Source organism: Chaetura pelagica, unplaced genomic scaffold (genome assembly GCF_000747805.2).
Source record: "Chaetura pelagica isolate M959 unplaced genomic scaffold, ChaPel_1.0 scaffold37, whole genome shotgun sequence".
Taxonomy (NCBI): Eukaryota; Metazoa; Chordata; class Aves; order Apodiformes; family Apodidae; genus Chaetura; species Chaetura pelagica.
Window position 1 is genome coordinate 497804 of NW_009954567.1, and position 22256 is coordinate 520059.

The 22256-nt window shown below is 39.7% G+C and overlaps 1 protein-coding gene across 1 annotated transcript; it reads left to right on the forward strand.

Moving 5' to 3' along the window:
* Positions 1-2: 2 nt before the first annotated feature.
* On the forward strand, positions 3-21889 carry SNX18 (sorting nexin 18; the record flags this gene model as incomplete). Its single annotated transcript, XM_010005392.1, has 2 exons — positions 3-603; positions 21121-21889. Coding segments are annotated over 2 exons (855 nt in total), but the record flags the coding sequence as incomplete, so codon positions are not given.
* Between the last annotated feature and the right edge of the window lie 367 nt (positions 21890-22256).

Here is a 22256-nt window from a genome sequence, read left to right on the forward strand (position 1 = left end):
CTGGCCGCTTCGAGGAGGACTTCATCTCCAAACGCCGCAAAGGCCTCGCCTGGTGGATGGACCACATGTGCAGCCACCCGGTGCTGGCTCAGTGCGATGCCTTCCAGCACTTCCTCACCTGTCCCAGCACGGATGAGAAGGCCTGGAAGCAAGGCAAGCGCAAGGCTGAGAAGGATGAGATGGTGGGTGCCAACTTCTTCCTGACCATCAGTGTCCCCACGGGCCCCGGGGCCAGCCTGGACTTGCAGGAGGTGGAAAGCCAGGTGGATGGCTTCAAAGCCTTCACGAAGAAGATGGACGAGAGCGCTCTGCAGCTTAATCACACGGCCAATGAGTTTGCCCGTAAACAAGTCACTGGCTTCAAGAAAGAATACCAGAAGGTGGGGCACTCCTTTAAGTGCCTCAGTCAGGCGTTTGAGCTAGACCAGCAGGCCTTTTCAGCTGGCCTCAACCAAGCCATAGCCTTCACTGCAGATGCCTACGACGCCATTGGGGACCTCTTTGCAGATCAGCCCCGGCAGGACCTAGATCCTGTGATGGATTTGTTAGCGCTGTATCAGGGCCATTTGGCCAACTTTCCAGACATCATCCACGTCCAGAAAGGTAACACCTTTACATGTTTTCTGAAAAGATAAAGTTTTATGCATCAGTGGTATGCATGCAGATGTAGGGACCAGGGGCAAAATCAGCCGTGTGTCTGGTTTGCTGGCCTTGGGTTAAAAATTGCCCTGTAAGGTAAACTGTTGCTAAAAATACAAAAAATGCAACAGTGACAATTTTTGGTCTGTGCCAAAGGTCTAGACATAGTTGGGAATTTTAATGGTGTTTGGCTATGTCTCTCTCAAAGAAACCATGTCTGCCTATATTGCTGATACATTAAAGATTAATGCGCTTGTTTACAAACTGTGGAGATAAAGTGGCATGAAAACATCTGTTACTTTTTGATGTACATTGGTTGTCTTAAGTCTCTCATCTAATAGATAATAAATATGAGGTAATCTGAAGATGCAGGTACTTCTCCAATTCTCCACCTTATTTGAGGTGTGCTTGGTGATGTGTGCATTTTGCAGTGTCAGTCAAATGAGATATTTAAACTGCTGGGATTTCTCAGTTCAACCATGCATTGAACTCTCTTGATGCCTTTGTAAAGATAATGGGTCTGCCACGGTGTTTGTAGTGGGAGTTTTTTAATCCTTTGTTCTTATTAACTTAAGATGTTGCTCGCCTGCTTTCCTTTCAGCATCCTTTTAGCTGAAACAAGCTTGGAGGTTCAGATTGCTGTTTGTATGGCACTTTGTGATCCATCAGAGAGAAAGAAACTCCAAAAATGCAAGAATAATCTGCTATATAACTAGTGTCAGTTGTTCAGATAAATAGAAGTTTGTAGCACTGTATGTGTAGGTTCACTTCCCTGCTGTGAAATTAATGATATTCATGTATTCTTCACCATTGTGAGAAGACTAGCCCATCGTTCATTCTTTTTGCTGTTATATTCCTTACCTGTAGTTTTCAACTCTTAAGATCAAAGAGTTGTGGGAATTTGAGCTGTAAAAGAGACTAAGAAAACATTGCATATGTCCTGCAGAAATGGATGTGTAACAGTTAACTGAGAATATGCATGAGCTTCATTGAAATAATTTGGAGGTCAATAAGTGTTCGGCATCTCAAAAGACAGAGTTTGAATTGTCAGTCAAGGTGAATCAGTCTTTTTTGCCTTTATGTGATATTTCCAGGGTTTTTAATCTGGAACAGCACCTTGAGTTTGGTGATGAAGAGTTTGAGGAGTTTTTTCAATAGATCAAAAAGGGTGGCTTCCAGGAGGTGTGCATTGTTGCTGGCAAAATCTGAGGAAACAGAGTTGGTACAAAGTACAGTTTATTTTTATTTAAGAAAGTAAGCTTTTCAAAAAAATTGCATGCATCTAAGTCAAATTTCTGTTCTCCTATTTAATCTGGAAAATTGTGGGTGGAAACTTAAATGATCTTAATATTATTTTAAAGAGAAAAGGGAAGTGTGCAACCTAACCTTTGAGAGGTAGTTCTCCTAGCTGCTGTGGCATTGTATTCTGATAGCCACTTGCAAGTATTCTGAATTTGGAGAGAAGGATGCCCTTGTTGATGTCTCATATTTGAGAGGAGAGTGTTTTGAAGTGAGTTGTCAAATAATAATAGGATTACTTGTATGCTTCTAGAAAAAAAAAAAAAAAGCTCTTTTTCAGTAGCTGATAAAGACCAGCAGATTATATGTACTGTTTAAACAATGTATCTTCAACCTTGAAGGCTATATAGAGTTCTTCACTGCAGTAATTTTGGAGATGACACTTTAAAGAGAGGATTGGGAATAACAAGATATGTGCTTCACTCAGCCCTGTTACTTTTGTACTTCTCTTTGACTTTATGCTTCTTTTACCTTCCTAAACTAGGGAAAGTTCATCTACATGAGCTTTCACTAGAGTAGAGCATGAGCATGACACACATAATGCTGATTTTGTGCCAGAGCACTGCCCTGGAGCTGGCTGGAGAAATGTACAGTCAGTCTGAGTGCAGGTGTTAATGCTCCAGCACCTCTGAGTGTGTATGTCCTTCAACACTATCATCCCTGGTACATATTGGCCATTGGAAAATGGCATAGGCTTGGGAGGTCTCGTGAGTGTCTGCATTCATGGTTGAAACAGGCTTGGAACTGGATTATATGTTTGTTGGGTTTATTCCTCATACAAAGCCAGCAAACTGGAAGAAAACTGAGAGGAAAATGTTATTTAAATGCTATATATTGCTATTTTATTACTCTTAAGAGTTACTTGTAACAAGGTCTAATTCTTAAATTCCAAACTCAAATTTAACTTAAATATGAATGTTTTGGTGTTCTTAGCTTTCTTTTAAATATGCTGTCTGGGATAGTTGCCAGTTTTGAGACTGATTATTGTCTCTATAGACTAAACAAATATCTGTTGGTGATAACAGATCATCTGAAAAACAGAGTTGGCATGGCTTTCTTCCAGTGTTTTGTTTTCTAATGTACAACTTCTTTGTGCAGTAAAATGACCCCAGAGCGTCCTTTGAAGTGGCAGAAACAGCAGCATTGCTCTCATGGCCATTCCTTTAAAAAGATTAACTCTGAAGTTAGGAGTACTTCTCCTTTGTTTTCTTCTTAGTGCAAATGGAAGTGTGCATGCAAAATGGAAGTGTGTTCTGTGGTGTGGACTTAGAAGTCTGCATCTCAGGGTTTTTTCAATTATTTCTGCAACTTCGGCAGAAAAAAGGACAGTAAGTTAGAGACCAACATTTTGCTCCATATGGCTTTTGTCTTTTCTCCTGGAATTATGAATCAAAGCCATGTAAGCCCTGCTGTGGCTTCGTCTGCATATCAAAAGGAAAATGTGTTAACTGTTGTGCATTTAATTGCTTAGGGATCCAGATCTTTCTGCCTGCTGTGCTGAGTACATCATAGTTTATCTGAAGTGTGCTGACAGGGATTGACGTTTTGATCACTTGTGTAAAACATGTGAACCAGTGGACTGGGTTTTAGTCTGTTAATTATCTTATTAATATTTTAGGTATTTTATGAAATGGCAGTTGCTTCAGTAGGAGATTTTTAAAGATTCCTTTCACTCTGCCTCCTTCATCTTGAGCAGCCAGTTTTTAAGGAGTTTTCTATGAGGGGAGGAAGGATTTAAAGTTCCTGCTCCAGAAGAGACAGTGGAAGGATTTAAGCTTTCCTGTCCCCTGTGCCAGTTGAGAATCAACTTGTCAGTACTTTTGGAGAGACCTTACCCAGTTTTGTTTGTGTTCCAGTGCAACTTTGAAGATTCACTGGATTGAGCTCTACAGTGAAGAACATGCAGAGCTAGAAAAGCCACATTTAGATCTGGAAGTGCTTGGTTTCAGAGTCCCACTGAGGCTGGCACAGGACATATCAGTGCCAAGGCATACATCTCTTACAAATGTCTCATCATTTTATAGGTTTTATTTAGAAGACTAAGTGATTATGGGAAAACTGGCACCTGGAGGGGTAGGTGGTAGCAGAGCGGTGTCTTGAGCATCTAAGAACCCAAATATTTTTATGAATCTAGCCCTCAACTCCTCATAGGTAAATTCTTATAAAGGGCTTGCATGAAAGTTTTCCTATACATACATGGAGTGGAAGTTCCAAATATGTTAGATGTGCTTGAACTCAGTTTTCTTTCGCCTTTGGCAAAACATTTGTAGAAGAGTTGAGTAAGCTTAAAACCTAAGCTGCACTCTTGTCATTTCCTTTTGCAGCACTGATGTATCTTTTAAGAAATACTAGATTCGGTTGCCTTAATTTTGAGAAGAAAAGCCAGCCTCCTGTCTTAATTTGTATTGGGTAATGCCTGCTTTTCTGTATTTTTAAGGTCTACTTGTGGAAATTCCCTAGGCATTCTTGGCACAATAATTCCTAAATATTAATTGCTAGAACTTCATTCAACTAATGAGATCTTCTGACTTGAATAATTTTCAACGTAAATGCTCACTGCAGGCCCATGCAAGTTGAGGTTCAGAAAATTTATGCATGTGTAAGAATTTTATAATGATATTGTATGTAGATATGTGTGCTAGTACTGTAGCTCATGCATGTCTGACCACCTTTTCATATTTGCTTAGTGAGAGTTGAGGATTTAACAAGTTTTCAGGTTTCCTCCTTTCAAGTTTTGTTTGAGGAATTACTGTAGCTGGCCTTTTGTGATTCCTAAAAGTGGAAGAAATGCTAACTTCTGGTTTCATCTCTACTTTCTAGATTTCTCCTTTCTCTTGACATTATGATGTCAATGCTAGGCACACTTTTGGTTATGATTTTTGCAAAACAGTTTTGACAAAGTAGTCTATCGTATAAGATGTAGACAACAATTCTGTTTCCTCTCCATGCCAAGATTTAAGAAAAAAAGCTGAAATACCTTTTTGCTTCTTGATCACTCTTGTGAAAATGAAAATAAAACAAATGGTCTTATTTACCTGAAGCAAACTTAATTCTAGACATTGGCTTTAAAGAATGTGCTGAATGCTTTTAAAGTTTCTTACAAAATTTTAGGAAAAAAAAACCCATTACATTTGGAAATGCATCAAAATTTCAAGCATCAAAAAACTCCCAAAAAAGTGAGACCTGGAACCCTCTAACATTTTCAGCCATGGGTTTTGTTTTGTTTTGTTTTGTTTTTTTCTTGGTTTGTTTGGGGATTTTTTTTCAGAAGTAGGAAGAGGTATATGTTTTCACAAATAAATCAGAATGGTAAAAATTCACACCTAAGATTTTAAATCACAGTGTGATAGCAGTACTTTCTGTCTTTCTTGCTTTCTAACCTCTTACATTTATTCCCCAGACTTGTTTTTTCCATGCCTCTTTTTCCTTTTATCCAGCTTTTTTCTTTTTCCTCTGTCTCTCAGATACATACATGCAAAGGCATGGAGTTCAATCCAGGTAGCTAGTGGCTAAGAGCTAGGCATGTAATCCTAGCCAGATGACCCTTACAACAGTAAGAAGAGATGGGTACCTACTTCTCATCAGTTTAAGGAGCTTCATGGGAAAGGATGGGTTGCTCCAGGATGACTTGTCATTTTTGCCCTGTCAGCCTTCCTATTGCTGTAACAGTGATGATACAGTATTGTCTGCTTGTCGCATCACCCAGTATTGTCTCCCAATATTTGAAGGCAACCTGAAGAAAACTGAGACATTTAGATGGCTAAAATGTGCAAGAACCTTCATAAGTAGAAACTGTATAAAATCATAGCTTCCCTAGTGTAGGTAAAATCCTAGGACAAAAACAAATGAGGCTAAATTTAAGCCTTAGAGAAACAGAGGAGGGGGGAAAAAAAAGGACTTCTGTGTGCTGTCTGCCTAAAAGATGCCTGGGTCTTTTTTAAGCATGGGCTCTTTCTTTTTCTCTCCTCCTCATGATCACTTCTTACTTTAAGCTTTTTAAGGGAGTAAGATTCATACAGTACTGATATCTTTCTCTTTCTTGTTACCCTTTGAAACCTGCTAGCCTGATACCTCAGACATTTGATGACAGAGGAATGTTTCAGAGCTAATAAAACCCCTGTGACTTTTTTTCAAAAACAGCTGGCAATAGAGGAAGAGTGCAACTGTTCCTCCAGTGAGAGAGACTGCATGCATTACTGCATACCAGGGCGTCTATTCAGATTTCCCACTTAGTCCTAACAGGCTGGAGAGGTTTTGATCAGACCCCACACCTGCAGCAGCTGTGACTGCAGGCAGGGCATTTTCAACTCTTGTGGTCTTAAAGGTACTTGCTCACCACAGGTAGTAAGACCCTGTCTACTGGGAAGACCCTGTACGTAGCTAAACAGCAGTGGGACAGTGTTGATATTGAAGAATTAAAAATTATTTTGTAGAAAGAGGAGTACTTTTATTTCAAAGACTATGTAATACCTTTTCAGCTCACAGCTTATGAAGAATCTAGATGGTGAGATGGTTCTCTTGCAGCTCAGAGAACATCAGGTCTTGCTAAAAGGACTTCCATCCAAGCCAGGAAGACAAGGATTGGTAGAATGAAGATGGAAGGTAACTATCAGAGCTCTTCCAAATATTTATAAGGACATTCTCAAGCTGGCTGACCTTTCTGTGTTGCCAGTCACCTGTGAAACAAGGACATTCTTCAGCCTTTCAGCGTCTTTCCATTACTTCATTGTTAGACTTTGTTTGAACAGTTAAAATGCCAGGTTAATGTGTACAGACTGCATAAACTCATCTACCTGGTACCTTACTTTTAAATTATTTGTTCAAATAGCACAGAATTTGAAAAATTAATTTTAAAAAATGAAGTCATATTTCACTTAGTCTGCAAAACATGACTCTTGCAAAACTAGAACGAAAAAATGAAGAATACTTTCTGCACAATCTTGCTTATATGTTTTATGAAGGCCAGGAGGATTTAAATAAAATTTAAAAAAACAAAAACAAAAAAAAACCAACCAAAAACAAACTAACTGACCTAGTGAAAAGTATGGTTTAAATTTTTGAGTGGAATCTCATTAAATCATGACAGAATATATCACAGAATCACAGAATTGCTAGAGTTGGAACGGGGACCTCTAGAGATCATCTAGTCCAGCTCTCCCACTGAAGTAGGATCACCTAGAGCACTTTACACAGGACTGTATCCAGGCAGGTTTTGAGTATCGGCAGAGATGGAGACTCCGCAGCCTCACTGGGCAGCCTGTTCCTGTGCTCCATCACCCTCACTGTAAAGTTGTTTTTCCTCATATTTAAATAGAACTTCCTGTGTTCCAGCTTGTGCCCATTGCCTCTTTTTCTGACACTGAGAACTACTGAGAAGAGCCTGTCTCTTGTCTTCCTTGCACCCACCCTTTACATACTTGTATTCATTAATAAGGTCTCCTCTTAGCCTGCTGATCTTCAGGCTAAAGCGTCCCAGTTCTCTCAGCCTTTCCTCCTAAGAGAGATGCTCCAGTTCCTCCATCATCTTTGTTACCCTCCTCTGGACTCTATCCAGTAGTTCCCTGTCTCTCTTGAACTGTGGAGGCCAGAACTGGACACAGTATTCCAGGTGTGGCCTCACCAGGGCAGAGTAGAGGGGGAGAATGACCTCCTTTGACCTACTGCCTACACTCTTCTCTATGCAACCTAGGATATATATATATATATTTACATATACATTTGAACAATCTGTTTAACAATCTACCTATACATTTAAACAATCTGTTCAGTTCTTGTCAGTGCTTTTAGGTTGTTACTGTAGCAGAGCAGGAATCAGTGATGGTTTCAGGTTTTGTTTAGATAGGTACACATCATGGGTGGAGAGCTTGTATCATCGCAAATAACTGAACTATCCTTTTTATACCTATGTGCAGTTATTTCAGAAGAATATGAGAAGCAGATTCATGCCGTGATCGGGAGTTTACATTGCTTTTTTGTCCCATGGTAAACAGCCGCCTGCTATTCTTTTTTTTTTTCAGACTTACCATTTTGAATCTTTATAGGCATGAATAGCTGTGCTGGCTAACTATCAGTATACTGAAGAAAGAACTGTTCTATCAAATAAAGTTATAATTACATATTCCTGTTTAGGCATTTGTTCTGTCACCCGACCTCACATGAGAAGGGGAATCAGGAAAAATAAAAGAGACCTATGGGTGTACTCTGAGGCACAAGTTGTGATACTTGGGGTGCCCTCTCCAGCGACAGGAGTTGACCTTAATGGTCCTGATGGGTTTCTTCCAACCCAGCATATTCTATGATTTTATAATACTAACCCCAGTACTAATACAATACACAAATTTATACTCAACTCCAGACCTATTCTTTTTTTTTTTCAGACTTACCATTTTGAATCTTTATAGGCATGAATAGCTGTGCTGGCTAACTATCAGTATACTGAAGAAAGAACTGTTCTATCAAATAAAGTTATAATTACATATTCCTGTTTAGGCATTTGTTCTGTCACCCGACCTCACATGAGAAGGGGAATCAGGAAAAATAAAAGAGACCTATGGGTGTACTCTGAGGCACAAGTTGTGATACTTGGGGTGCCCTCTCCAGCGACAGGAGTTGACCTTAATGGTCCTGATGGGTTTCTTCCAACCCAGCATATTCTATGATTTTATAATACTAACCCCAGTACTAATACAATACACAAATTTATACTCAACTCCAGACAGCAGTGGAGAGCTGTGCACTTCCAGCTGTGCAGGCTGAAGCCAAGGCTGCCATCACAGCAGCTTCAGCCAGAAGGCAGAGGAGAGGCCTCAGGCGTGGGATGACAGACGAGACAGACAGAACCCTCTTGGGAAGGCAGCCATGGCACAGGAAAAAAACATTCCTGCAAATGTCCTGATATGTAGTGAGGGCAATATTTCTGGTGTGGAGCACTTGGGTTGGCCACTTCAGGTCAGCTGCCTGGGCTGCACCCCTCCTAGCCCACTGCACCTGCATGGCTCAAAACTACCCTCCACCTTGGTTGCTGTAGAAACCTGCATACATATCTCATCACTTTTGTTCTCACAGAATTGTACTCTGCAGCCTCTCAAAACTACGGTTTCTGTGTGCAGAAAAACGATTTTATAATTTTGTCCCAGCAGAACTGGGACATAGCACTACATTTTCAAGATGCTTGCAGTTTTATGTAAGCTCATATTCAAAGGGGCAGACCCCTTCCTTCTAAAAAGGTGAACAACCCTCTTCTGCCTTTATAAAGACATATTATAATATGGACTTCATGAATATATTGATTTAATAAAGTTATATATTTGCAATTTTACATTAAATAACAATGGAATATATACTCTATAGTATTAATTATATATACTACAAATATAACACTATATTATTATAGTTTTCACTTGTTCTGCTTTTGTATTGTCTATTTTAATTTATTACATTAATGATGACTTACCTTGCATATTTTTTGTGCAACAAGCAGTCTACTTCTTTTTGTCCTTAGGGAGATATTGGAGCATTCACATTTCTAAGAGCGAGCATTTAAAGTGTACTAGGGAAAACATGGAGCAGCACCTACGTTTTCATTTGGGTCTCAACATTTTTCATATGAATTTATGTTTAACTGTCTATGCATGTCGTATTTGTTCATCTTAGGACAGTAGAAGAGCTAAGCATATTATGATGGACAGTCAGACACCATAAATTGTGCTCTTTGCTTCCCTTCAGCCTTCACAAGTAACATACCAAAGCAGTTCTTTCATAGCACCCTAATGAAGAGGGGTTGTATAAGCTGGTTGAACCTGCATTTATACTTGATTCTGCAGTTAGTGGTATATGGATATCAATACACAGCATTTCATGTGTTTTCATGTTCACCTACATCAGATGAATCTTAAGAAAATTTTGAAGAACTTACCATTTGATATCACAGAATTGCTGAATCTTAGGGGTTGGAAGGGACCTCAAAAGATTTAGTCCAACCTCCATGCCAGAGCAGGATCACCTAGAGTACATCACAGAGGAATGTGTCCAGGTGGGTTTTGAATGTCTCCACAGAAGGAGATTCTACAACCTCTTTGTCACTGCCTGTCGCAGTGCTCTGTCACCCTCACAGTGAAAAAATTTTTCCTTATGTTTACATGGAATCTCCTATGCTTCAACTTGCTCCTGTTGCCCCTTTTCCTATTATTGGACATCACTGAGAAGAGCCTGGCTCTATCCTCCTGACACTTGGCCTTTGCATATTTATAAACAGTAATGAGGTCACCCCTCAGTTACAGCTAGATGCTGCCTCACCAGGGCACAGTAGAGGGGGAGGAGGACCTCACTTGATCTACTAAGCATGCCCAGGATGCCACTGGTCCCTTTCCCCTATGCTGCTCTCCAACAGGTCAGTCCCCAACCTATCCTGGTACATGGGATTGTTCTTTCCCAGATGCAAGACTCTACACTTGCCCTTGTATTTAATTAAATTTTTCTCCACCCAACTCTCCAGCCTGTCCAGGTCTCACTGAATGGCAGCACAACCCTCTGGTGTGTCAGCCACTCCTCCCAGTTTACTGTCATCAGCAAACTTGCTGGCAGTGCACCCTGTTCCCTCATCCAGGTCATTGATGAGTATGTTGAATAGTACCAGTCCCAGTACTGACCCCTGAGGGTCAGAGAGTCAGAGACCCTGAGGGTCTCTACCAGATACAGGCCCCCAACCAGATTCTGTCGCGTTGACCAGAACTCTCTGACTTCTTTCCTTTAACCAGTTCACAATCCACCTCACTACCCAATCATCCAGACCACACTTCCTCAGTTTATCTACAAGAATGCTGTGGGGGGCGGTGTCAAATGCATAACTGAAATCAAGATAAACCACCTCCTCGGCTCTATCATCATCTGTGCACTTGGTTATGTCCTCATATATGTCTTCATAAAAGGCTGTTGGATTGGTTAAACTGACTGCTTGGTAAAACCATACTGACTTCTCCAAATGACCCTCTTATCCTTGATATGTCTAGAGACAACGCAGAGGATAAATTGTTTCATCATCCTTTCCAGGGATGGAGGTGGGTCTGATGGGTCTGTAGTTACCCGGGTCCTCCTTCCTGCCTATTTTGAAGACTGGAGTGACATTTGCTATCCTCCAGTCTTCAGGTACCTCTTCTGTTCCCCACGGCTTACCAAAGATTATGGATTAGCAATGATTTCCGCCAGCTCGTCAGTGCTTCCCGTCAGGACCCATGGATTTAATGATGTCCAGATTGCTTAGCTGATCCCTAACCCAATCCTTATCAAACAAGGCAAACCTTTCTGTATCCTGACTTCCTCTGGGGCCTAAGGAGCCCTGGTGACCAGTCTGCAGCAGTAAAGACAGAGGCAAAGAAGGCATTCAGCACCTCTGCCTTCTTTATATCCTCTGTCACCAGGGCACCCACCTCATTCAGCAGTGGGCCTGTGTTGCCTCTAGTGTTAATTTTATCTGCAATGTGTTTGAAGAAGCCCTTTCTGTTGCCCTTGGCCTCTCTTGCAAGGTTTAATTAAAAGGAGGCCTTAGATTTCCTATTCGCCTCCCTATGTCCTCTGACATCAGTCATATTCCTCCCAAGTGGCCAGCCCCTCCTTCCATGATCTGTAGACTCTCTTCTTCCGCGTGAGTTTGCCCAGCAGTTCCCTCTTTAGCTATGCAGGTCATAATGATGCTTACATCCATGTTGGCCTTGACTTGTTTGTCTTCTGTAGATCCAGAGGAGACATATCTGTTCATGTTCTGTTAACCAATTTTACTGAAACTAAAATTATATCACACATGCACAGCATCATTTCTGCTTTAGGTTGTTGTCTGGAAGTCAGCATTATGAACAGCGCACTTACAAAAGCTGTTAAATAGTCTGCAGCATCATTCTAGCAGAGAAGACCCTGTTCGTAGCATCCTAATTGAGAGAAACTGGTGTTCAGAACCTGTGATGGCTGACCTGTAACAGACCAACGTAAATTCTGGAGAAACTGAGATTTATCTTAAAAATCTGTTTGATGTCTTGTTTAGATCTAAGCCGGTAAGAAATACTTAACATTACTGAAAGATTTTAGCTTGGTACTTACGCAAATTGCGATCGCTTAAATTTTCAAATATGTCCACCCCAAAAAATGCAACTGGCTTTCTAACAGGCAAATACGCCGTATTTCTAGTGATTACCCTAGTTTATATTTCATTCCTTTTTCTTCCCCAGTCTGCAGTGTCAGATGAAGCCATACAAATGAAAAACTCATTAAATGGTGCATGTGAGTGCTTGAAAGTACAGACTACCACAGAATTGAGCAAATCACCATTACCTAGTATTTGCATCTCAGGTTGCAGTGCAGAATGCTCCATTTGTGATAACGAACAGAAATATATACAGTTTAGCTAGATTTTAAGACAAAATTATTCCTGACAGGCTTCCTTTCAGATACCACCATAGTTACCTGTAAACTCAGAACCTACTCATGAACACAGAAACATGCGTTAGTTTTCTTAAAATGCTGTACAATACAGCTAAAGATATGTTAGTCTTGAAGACACTGCATTCAAAATTTTAATAGAAAACTTCCATCCATTTTTTTTTTTTGCTTTGTTAATGAGGTTATGGGGGGGGGGAGGCAGTAGATGCAATACATTCATACTTTCCTTTATTTTGACTTCTTGTTCTTGCCTCCTATTATAAACTGTTTCAAACTATGGCTTGTTGCTTGCATAGCAGTGTGGTGTACCGTGGCCCAGCAAAACTTTGTGCTGGAGGTGCTGCGTATCACAGCTTGTAGATTCCTCTGGTGGACTCTGGAACTTAAATGCACATTGCCAATGTGATAATTTAAATATTTTTCAGTAGCATGAGCATTTTGGAGACTCTGCACATGCACAGGTGTGATTGCAGTTCTTGTAGATCTTAATAAATAATTTGGCCATGTAGGCTCTTCCTATATGTATGTACAACAAGTGGCAGGTTTATGCAGAATTAGTCTAATCAGGTCTTTAGTATGGCATTTTTTAAAATTAAAGAACAAGTTAGTCAGACATCTGTAGTATCCATTAACCCTTGTAGTTCTTCTAAATTGAATGACATTTGATGCTGTGCATTTTAACACTGTCATTAATTGGTTGTATACTAATTTAATCAATATATATGTTAAAACCACCAGATATCAAGTTTCTGAAATCTCTAGCAAAGACTGTTGTATTTCTGCATGATCTCTGAATTGTGTAGGTTAGAAGGAGATTTTGTTTTGAACTGAAGAATGCATCTGCGGGTGACAGCTTTTGATGAGCTTTGAAACAGGGTAACTGGAAAAACAAATAATTCTGTTTCATGTTATAATCCTGTGGTCAGTCAGTGTTAACCTAGATGTTATCAGAGTACTGTGTTTCATGAGCCTAGATTTATAGGATAGTTTTATTTCATTCTGTAGTTTTTTAAGCAATGAGCAGTGTAATAATAAAAAATAAACCTAGCATTATAGCAATTTTCACATATCCATAAAAAAACCTGCCTTGTAATACTAAATTAATTGCAATTTGATATTGAAAAAATAGAGCATTGTTACAGTAGTTTTCACCCTTAAGGAGAAGAATATTATCTTTGAATTAGAAATACTGGTTTTGAAAACTCTGTTGTGTTGGCACTTTCAGATAGAATATCATCATTTTGCCTTTGATGTTGGAAATCACTTTTATATTTTCTGTTTTAGAGTATAAAACCAGATTTTAAAGTAGCCAGTCATTCCTATATTAATTACTGCATGCTACTTTTTCCCTGTGACATGTCTTCTATACAGTTCAGTCCCTGCTGGAGAAGTCTTCTGCTTTTTATTTTAGGCAAGTTCCCATTATGCTGCTTTCCATTCAAATATTGGCCAGAAAACATTAAGAATTTACAGAGTCTGAACATAGGCTTATTTTGTTAGTCTGTGCTCAGCGCATTCTTCACCAAATAATCTGCCAATGTAGTAAAATCTCTGCTCTGCTGCACACAATTTTGTCACTTCACATTGAATTGAGAGAGGGAAGTTCGGGGCCTTTTTCCGGAATAGCATTTCATGTTATGTGTAATCTGCTGTGGTGCTTCTGCAACTTCCCTTGTGTTGAAGTTTACGATTGTGCAGCCCTAGGTTGAGCTGGATCACATAGCTAAGCCACTGATAAAACTAAGCCACTGGCTTGGTTCCCTCCAGGCCAAATGCAGTTTTTTATTGGATTAGTCATTTGAGTCATCTCATAACAACATGTCTACTAGATCTCATGTAAGTGGGACAGCCAAGTAGACAGGCTTGTTCTGGCAGCACTCTGCTGCATTAGAGATCAATTTGTTTCCTCCACAGTCATTTCTTTCAGAAGGAGAGTATAGGAAAAATGTGCTGCATACACATGGGCTACTCAAGGTTTGCCTTTTGAAAACCTTAAGCAAAAGACTGTAGTTAAATAACCTCACCATTAGGTAAGGAAAAAGAAAACTCAGTTCTTGTTATATTTTCTGGTTTTGCATTATTTGATGAAAGCAGCATAATAAATGTATTTCCCCTTTCCTTTTAGAGATGATGTCTCATATTAGAAAGGTGTCTTACCATATAAGTAAAGCCAAGGGAGTTATTACTCTAGTCCAGAGCGCTCCCTTCAGTAGCCTGCTTTGAAGGACACATCATGCCTACTGTTAGACTTCTTTCTATTGTGGGCTGCTACATGGCTTGGAAATATAAGCTGGTTTACTTTCTAGTAAGTAATACATCAAATTTTATTTTGTAGATTGCTGATAGTAGAAAATTTTAAAAAATCAAAAAAATATTGCACAGATAATTTTATTTTATTGTTTCTGAGGTACAGTTGGTGGATTTCAGAGTTTCTTTGAAGATCACAGTGTTACTGATCCTAGCTGTCCTTCCCTGTGAGGAAACCATCTCTCAGAGAATCCTTCAGACTTCCACACAAGTTCTTGCTGTTGCACCAAAGCCTGGCGGCCAGGGGACTTCTCAAGGGCAGTGGGCAAGACGTGGCACTCTTTGGTTTTGTCACAGTTACCACTGGTGTCAAGGCCAGAGCTATCACTTGCCTCCATTTTTTTCCATTCTTCCATTTTTATAGCTGTTGTTCTTTTCAGTATTATTTATGAATAAGGTCTGCAATTAAGAGTAGATTTAGGTTTGTGGCTGCAGGAGCTGTTGGCTGGGTGCCTGCTTCCATCCCTTAGAACAGTTACTGCTTCTGCCCTGTGGCATGGCCAGTGGCCCCAGCGGTGTCCCTGCCAGTGCTCACCTCCCTCCTGGCAGTGCTGCAGCCAGTGGGGAAAGACAAAGAACCATCATGTGAGGAGCAGCACATACTGCTGAGTTGGCACCCATCTCACTGCTTCACCCTCCCTCCATCCCCCAGCTCCATTAACAGTGTGTTTCAGAAAATACTGTTCTTTTTAAGATCCCAAGGGGAACCATAAAACTAACTTTTCTGTCTCTCATGTCTTCTTTAAATCCCTTTGCAGTTGTGTTGCAATAATTCTTTAACTCAAGGTATGAAACAGAGTAATGAGAACATGGGTATTTGCTGAGTGTTGTACTAATAAAAACTGACATACATGTAAACTTCTATCTCACTTCTAGTGAAAGCAATCACTTTGTTTTGTAATTTGCTCTTTGCTCTTTGCTCTGTGTGATTTGTCACTGAATGAAAGAAATACTTTAATAACCTGTAGTGATAAAGGCATTACAGTTACAGGTTCTAAAAAATAAACCTGTTGGCTCCTACAGGCTGGGTGAGTATTTATGTTCAATATTTTGGAGTGATATACTGAGGGCATTGATATATGTGTGACTTTGTAGATGGTACTTATTACTGAGAGTCACTGTGAATTCCAGACCTCCCTGAGGAGGTCTTCCACAGGTACTTACCAGTTCTTCAGGTGCTGTATTCTAGCAGTGTTGAGCTAATGCTGCTTTGTGTTTCATCCCATATCAGTATTACTGTATGCAGTTAAATCATTGCTGCTACAGGAATGATTTTTCAGAAATAGTGATACCATTATGAACAGTATCAGTAATTACTGCTTGTGTTGTTTAAGAATGGTGAAACAGATGTTCACTGTGCTGTGCAAATAGAGGGCAAAAAGAGCTCCTGCCCCAGAGAATTCCCTTTCTCTAGACTTGTCATTATTTGCTTTAGGAGCTTCAGGCACAGCTGACGTCTCACTCCTGACTGCTGTATGCAGCACTCAAAAGCTGAACTTCAGGTACTTTGAGGAGAGGTGGAGGTGTGGGGCAGTGGGAAGGTGGTACATCCTTAGTAGTCACTGCTTTTCTTTGGCTTGTGATCTCCTGTGCTGGCAGGCATGGGGCAGACCTGGCTTCCAGTGAGACAGAGGAGTTGAGTGAAGAGCAATCTCGACTGCAGTCTTCAGTTGAGCTGAGGCCCGAATCTTTTGCCTTCAGTTGTGTTGTAAGCTGCAACTTGGACTTGTGTCATGTATGCTAAGCATAAAGAACCAACATAGGGCTGGCTGGCTGCCGGTAGACTGATCTTACAGTGCAATTGGGAGGCTTACTGACTCAGTATGCATCATTTTTTCCTGATAGCTCCTCAGCACTCATTTAAGCTGCTGTTTATTTTATGTGTTTTACAGCTTGGAAGGATTTCTTTCTAGCAGGATTTTAGATTGCCCATGTCATCTTGGCTGTTAGAACTTTATTATAATTGTTTGTTGTTAAATGTGTTTATAATTTGTGTTGTCTAATCTCTTACTTCAAAATGAGTACTGAAACCTGCAAGTTTCTTTTAAGTCCTTAGGAGCATTCCCTGAGCACCACTAGGTTCTGGGCAATGAAAACCAGCATCCATATCTGCCTTTCCCCACCTTTAATAACAGAAATAGATGTAGCACAGCTTTTTTTGCAGCATCTTTGACCCCAGCTGTCTTTGCTGTTTGAAAGCTAGTCATGATCACTGTAACATGATCTCCTGAAAGAAGGTTTTTTCATTGGACCAGAAGTTTTAAATGTATGGGCAAGACTTTACAGAATCCATAGAGCTGGACAAAAAAACCCCAATAATGTATTTTTATGTATTCCATTCCTCTAAGAACAGTACACTGGTGGATATTTATCCCAGACATGTATTCAGTAGGAGGTTTCCTGGAGTGAAAATGCATTAGAAAGTGACTCCTCCAGTTTCTTTTCCCTAAAATGTTTGTTAGCCTTTTCCAGGGCTGCCATAGTTCTGCTTTTGTTTTTTAAATACATATTGCTTTTTTGGATTGTCCAGGCCAATACTAGATGTTCACATCTCACATTCAGACACCAGGAGGTGTTTTTGCCAGTATACTTAGGCGAGAGGGGGCTTACTCAGCCTCAACAGCCTGCGAAGGTGTCAGTGAGAGCTGGGAGGTGCTCGATTAGATGCTGAGGGTGACATAGGTTAATGATGATGGAGATTTGAGTGTTCATAGTGTGTGGCCTGGGGCGAGACAGGTTAGGAGTTGAGGACTGGGAAGCAGTAGAGGTAAGCACGGGATTTGTCCCCTACTTGGGCTTCTCTTAGCAAGGCCGTTGTTTCCAAGAGAGAATGCACACAAAGGGCTGCGCTGCTCCCCAGTTCCTTTGCTCTGTCCTTGTTGCTCCTTTCACCATGATAAACCTGCATAGATCATTGCACCTGGGTATCGGTGATTGTCTGCTCTGGCACAGAGCTTTGCTCATATAGATTAAAGTAGCTGTAAGCTATAGAGAAGTGGTTAGAGAAAACTTGGGGTGAAATGTGTTATGTTATTGTTGACATACAAACTAACAACACTTTATTATTATTATTTTTTAAGATTTACTAAACTGAGTCTTGCAAGATTCAGTAGATGCTGAACAACTTAAAAATTTTATTTTACAAAAAATTACTGCTTCTTAAAATAAAATACTTGGGTTTTGCTTCTATGTGCTCACAGAAGGTTCTTTGATTGTCCTAAAATGAGCTGAATTTTTCCCTCTAGGAAGTTATTTTAAGGTGGTTTCACTAATAGCTAAAAATTTCATTTAGAAACACTTAAAAAAAACAAGCAAGTTTGTACTTAAGCCTGTGTTTAACTTCTTGTAAGTTCTTGTCATACATTGCTGAGCTCTGGTTGTACTCTGCTTAGGTTTTAAAGAAAATTCCACTATCAGACTAGTATGAATCCATATGCATGCAGAGAGCAGTATCAATGGTTGAAAGTTTCCCCTTCTGATTCCTTTCCCTAATTATAAATATTTCTCTTTTTTTTTCTTTTTTTTTTCTTTTTTTTTTTTTTTTTTTTGTAATGGTGTAAACATATAATGCATAACATGTCTAGTCTGGAGCAGTTTAGTATTTGGTGATTTATGGTTTTATTGGTGTAAAATAATTTTAAGATTAAGCATGCTCCAGAACTTAGTTATGCCTTCAGTTGCTGATACTGTAAATGTCAGTATTTTTCTGGTCATTCTAGAACTAACATCTAAAGCTGTTTCCCACATTGCCAACTAAAGAGTTGTCATGTTTATTTAACCAGCTCCATCTGGCTTCCAACAAGTCCCAGATTTCTGTTTTTCACAGCTGTGCATGGATTCCTGCCATGCCCACAAAACACAGAGAAAAATTCTGCTAAGCTAGGTTTTGTTTGTTGGAAGAAGTGTCCTTTTTGCAGAAGAGGGGATTAAATATTTTTCAGATCGTGCCCTACCTTGCAGATTCTTCACTCCTGAGAGGAGAAAATACAAATTGTCTGGCACAGTCCTACTGCTGACATCATTGCATGTGGAAAAGGTTTTTTGGTGGTATTTTTTTGGGCCAGGCTGGAGATGATGAGCTCAAACAGCTGTAGCAGCCAGTGCCAAACTCTTAGCCACCGGCCAGCCATGGGACCAAGAAGGTGTGGATCCAGGGTACCACCTCAAAGCCCGCAGGAAGAATCACTGCCCTTGGCCTCCATGCAGCTGTTTGGAGCATCAGGTTCAGAACATGGCTTCTGCCCTTGAATAACAGCATCCTCAGCCTTGCAGCCTGCTGTGTACACTTACTTTGTTAATAACCTCCCTGCCACAGTTTAAAAAAAGAACAGGAAAATCTTTCGTACAGTCTTTCTGCAGGTGTGTCACACCAGAGGGGAATTTCTCATGCTCGTGTCTGAGAGCTCATACCAGGACCTGCAGACAGGAGATGCCAGATACAGGACAGCCTAAATGCAAATTAAGCAGAAAAATACAAATTTTAAAGTAGAGAGGTACTGGTAACAGAGGAAGTATTTTCCAGGCGTTTGCAATTAAAAACACCCACTGAAATTGTTAAGAAGTAGTTGTTAGAAGTTGAATGAAGAAAAGTTACACATAATTCTTTGATTTTAGGAATTCCAAATGTTAATTATAATGTAAAACACATCCCAACTTTTAATTTTAAAATGCAATAATATTTTTTCCCAATCTGCTAAATGATCTGATATTTCGACCTGCTGTGTACACTTACTTTGTTAATAACCTCCCTGCCACAGTTTAAAAAAAGAACAGGAAAATCTTTCGTACAGTCTTTCTGCAGGTGTGTCACACCAGAGGGGAATTTCTCATGCTCGTGTCTGAGAGCTCATACCAGGACCTGCAGACAGGAGATGCCAGATACAGGACAGCCTAAATGCAAATTAAGCAGAAAAATACAAATTTTAAAGTAGAGAGGTACTGGTAACAGAGGAAGTATTTTCCAGGCGTTTGCAATTAAAAACACCCACTGAAATTGTTAAGAAGTAGTTGTTAGAAGTTGAATGAAGAAAAGTTACACATAATTCTTTGATTTTAGGAATTCCAAATGTTAATTATAATGTAAAACACATCCCAACTTTTAATTTTAAAATGCAATAATATTTTTTCCCAATCTGCTAAATGATCTGATATTTCGACCTGCTTTTAGTAAGGATGTACGCTGACCCTCAGTTCTATCTTGACTGCTTGTTGAGGGCTGGAGATGGTCAGGGGATGAGTCTCAGCAGATGGGGGAAGGTGAGCAGCACCTGATGGAAATGCAGGGAGCAGCAACCGGGCTCCCTAGCTGCCTCCTACCCTGCTGTGCATGCAGCAAATGCAGACACATCCATGTGCAATGTCATGCTCCAGATCTGAATTGCAGAGGTGTATCAGGGTGCTGGGGAAGGCACACTTGAAATAGCACGTTAAACAGGCACAGAAAGGACAGAAGACAGCATTCATGATGATGAACTGCATTTTTCTTGTTTAATGGTGTTTACTACATGTGTGGATTCAGGCTAGCAAGAGAACAAACCTGCTGCCCTAGCAGACAGAGTGGAGCATGCATCCCTGGAAAATACAGGTAGAGATTGATTTAGTTATATGAATAAAATACGTATGTGGTATTTAAGGCAAAGAAGTTGCTCTGTTGAAAATTGAGTCCAAAATGAATGTCTTAAGATGTATCTTGGTACTCTAGAATTATGAGTCTTCTTTGGTTAGGTCTGGTTTTGGTTAACTTGCTTTTTGTAAGATGCATGTGCTTTAATCAGTTATTTGGAGAAGGACAACTATCAGTACTTTTGCTCTGTTTTTCTTCTAGCTGTTACAAGACTTTGTTAAGCCCACCTGGATTTCTGCAACTTTGCAAATAAACTTTTAGATTCTGTAGTACCCAATAATTAGTTTTGAGGTATCTGTAGTGTAGAAGGGGAATGCCATATTGCCAAGATCTTGTATATTCTGATGTGCTTTTGACATGCACAAAGATTGGGAAAAGTGTTGTTTCTCAAAGTACACTCTCTTAACAAAGTTAATTTTCTGGTGTTTATGTAGGCATAAATAGATCTGACTAGGTTTATTGTACTTATGATTTTTTCCCACTTACTGGCGTATTTATCAGTTGTTCTCTGAAGAGCAGCACTGGATTTTTAAGATTGTGAAACTTTTTTTTTATGTTTTGCTAACTATTGCAAAAATTGGAGTTTTAACCTTAAAAAAAATGTGGGTTTTAAAAAAAATATTCAGTCTTCTGTGATTTTTAAATTAAAAAGCTTTATTTTGTTCCTTTTCATTCATATATATATGTATATATATGCACACTTATAAATGCATTTAGATTAAGCCCTATACAAACCCTTGTTGTTATTAAATCACTTGTTGAAGTGCAGTAGTGAGTCTACATTGTCCTCACAGCTAAACTATTTTGTTTTGTTCTTTACACAGGTGCCCTTACCAAAGTAAAGGAGAGTAAGCGGCATGTGGAAGAGGGGAAGATGGAGCTCCAAAAAGCCGAGGGCATTCAAGAACGCTGTAACATTATTTCTTTTGCAACCCTAGCAGAAATTAATCATTTCCACAAAATTCGTGTGAGGGACTTTAAATCACAGATGCAGCATTTCTTGCAGCAGCAAATACTCTTTTTTCAAAAAGTGACACAAAAGCTAGAAGAAGCTCTTCACAAGTATGACAGTGTTTAATCTCTGAACTTTGCTTTGTGGACTTCCCTCAGCGTGAATGTGACCCAGGTGGCAGAGCAAACGCTGCTGCTGCTGAAGAACTGTTGCCAGTGGTTGACGGTGGTACAAGGATGTTTTTTGTTCACCCGGAACCCTGGTTTAATCTCCAGTTATGTAGAAAGGAAACAGTTATAGGGCTATGTAGTAGAAACATTACCACGCATTGTAGCTAAGTTATACTGTATATGCCTACACTACCATTGTAACTTTTTTGAAATAATGAGTATACTATTTGCCTTATTGCTTTTTGAAATGCGGTATTTTAGTGCATACTTTGTAGACCTCAAAACCCTTTGGGTCTTTAAGGAAGCTGGCTAGATAAAAGCCTGCTTCAGATGCCTTTTCACTTTCCTAGTTTTGGATTTCCTAAATTCAAACGATTCTCTGTTTACAGACTCCTACTAGAGCAGCTATGTGATTCTGTGCCTTTAGACTCTATTTTTCCTTTTCTAGTAAGTCACATTTTTATGATTGAATGAATGAAGAAGGGTTGATGCCTATAATGGAAACTGATTATGAAACCTCACATTGACTGGAAAAAATCAGCTGCCATCACATTTGCACAGCAAGTACTGTCTAATGACAGCTGTTAGTTTAGAAAGGAGAAATGTATTCACACTTTCCTTGAAGATGGAGACTACTTGCTACATGTACTAAGTTGTTAAGCACATATAGAAAAATACACCACTTAATTCCCTTTCCAAAATGAATAATACAGTGAGGGGTTTTTTTGGTGTTTTTGTTTGGTTGGCTGGTGTTTTTTTTTTAGCATACAGCATTACTGTGCGTGGAAACTTGAAGAGCTAACCTAATAAAAAATATGTATAACAAGGGGATATGAAT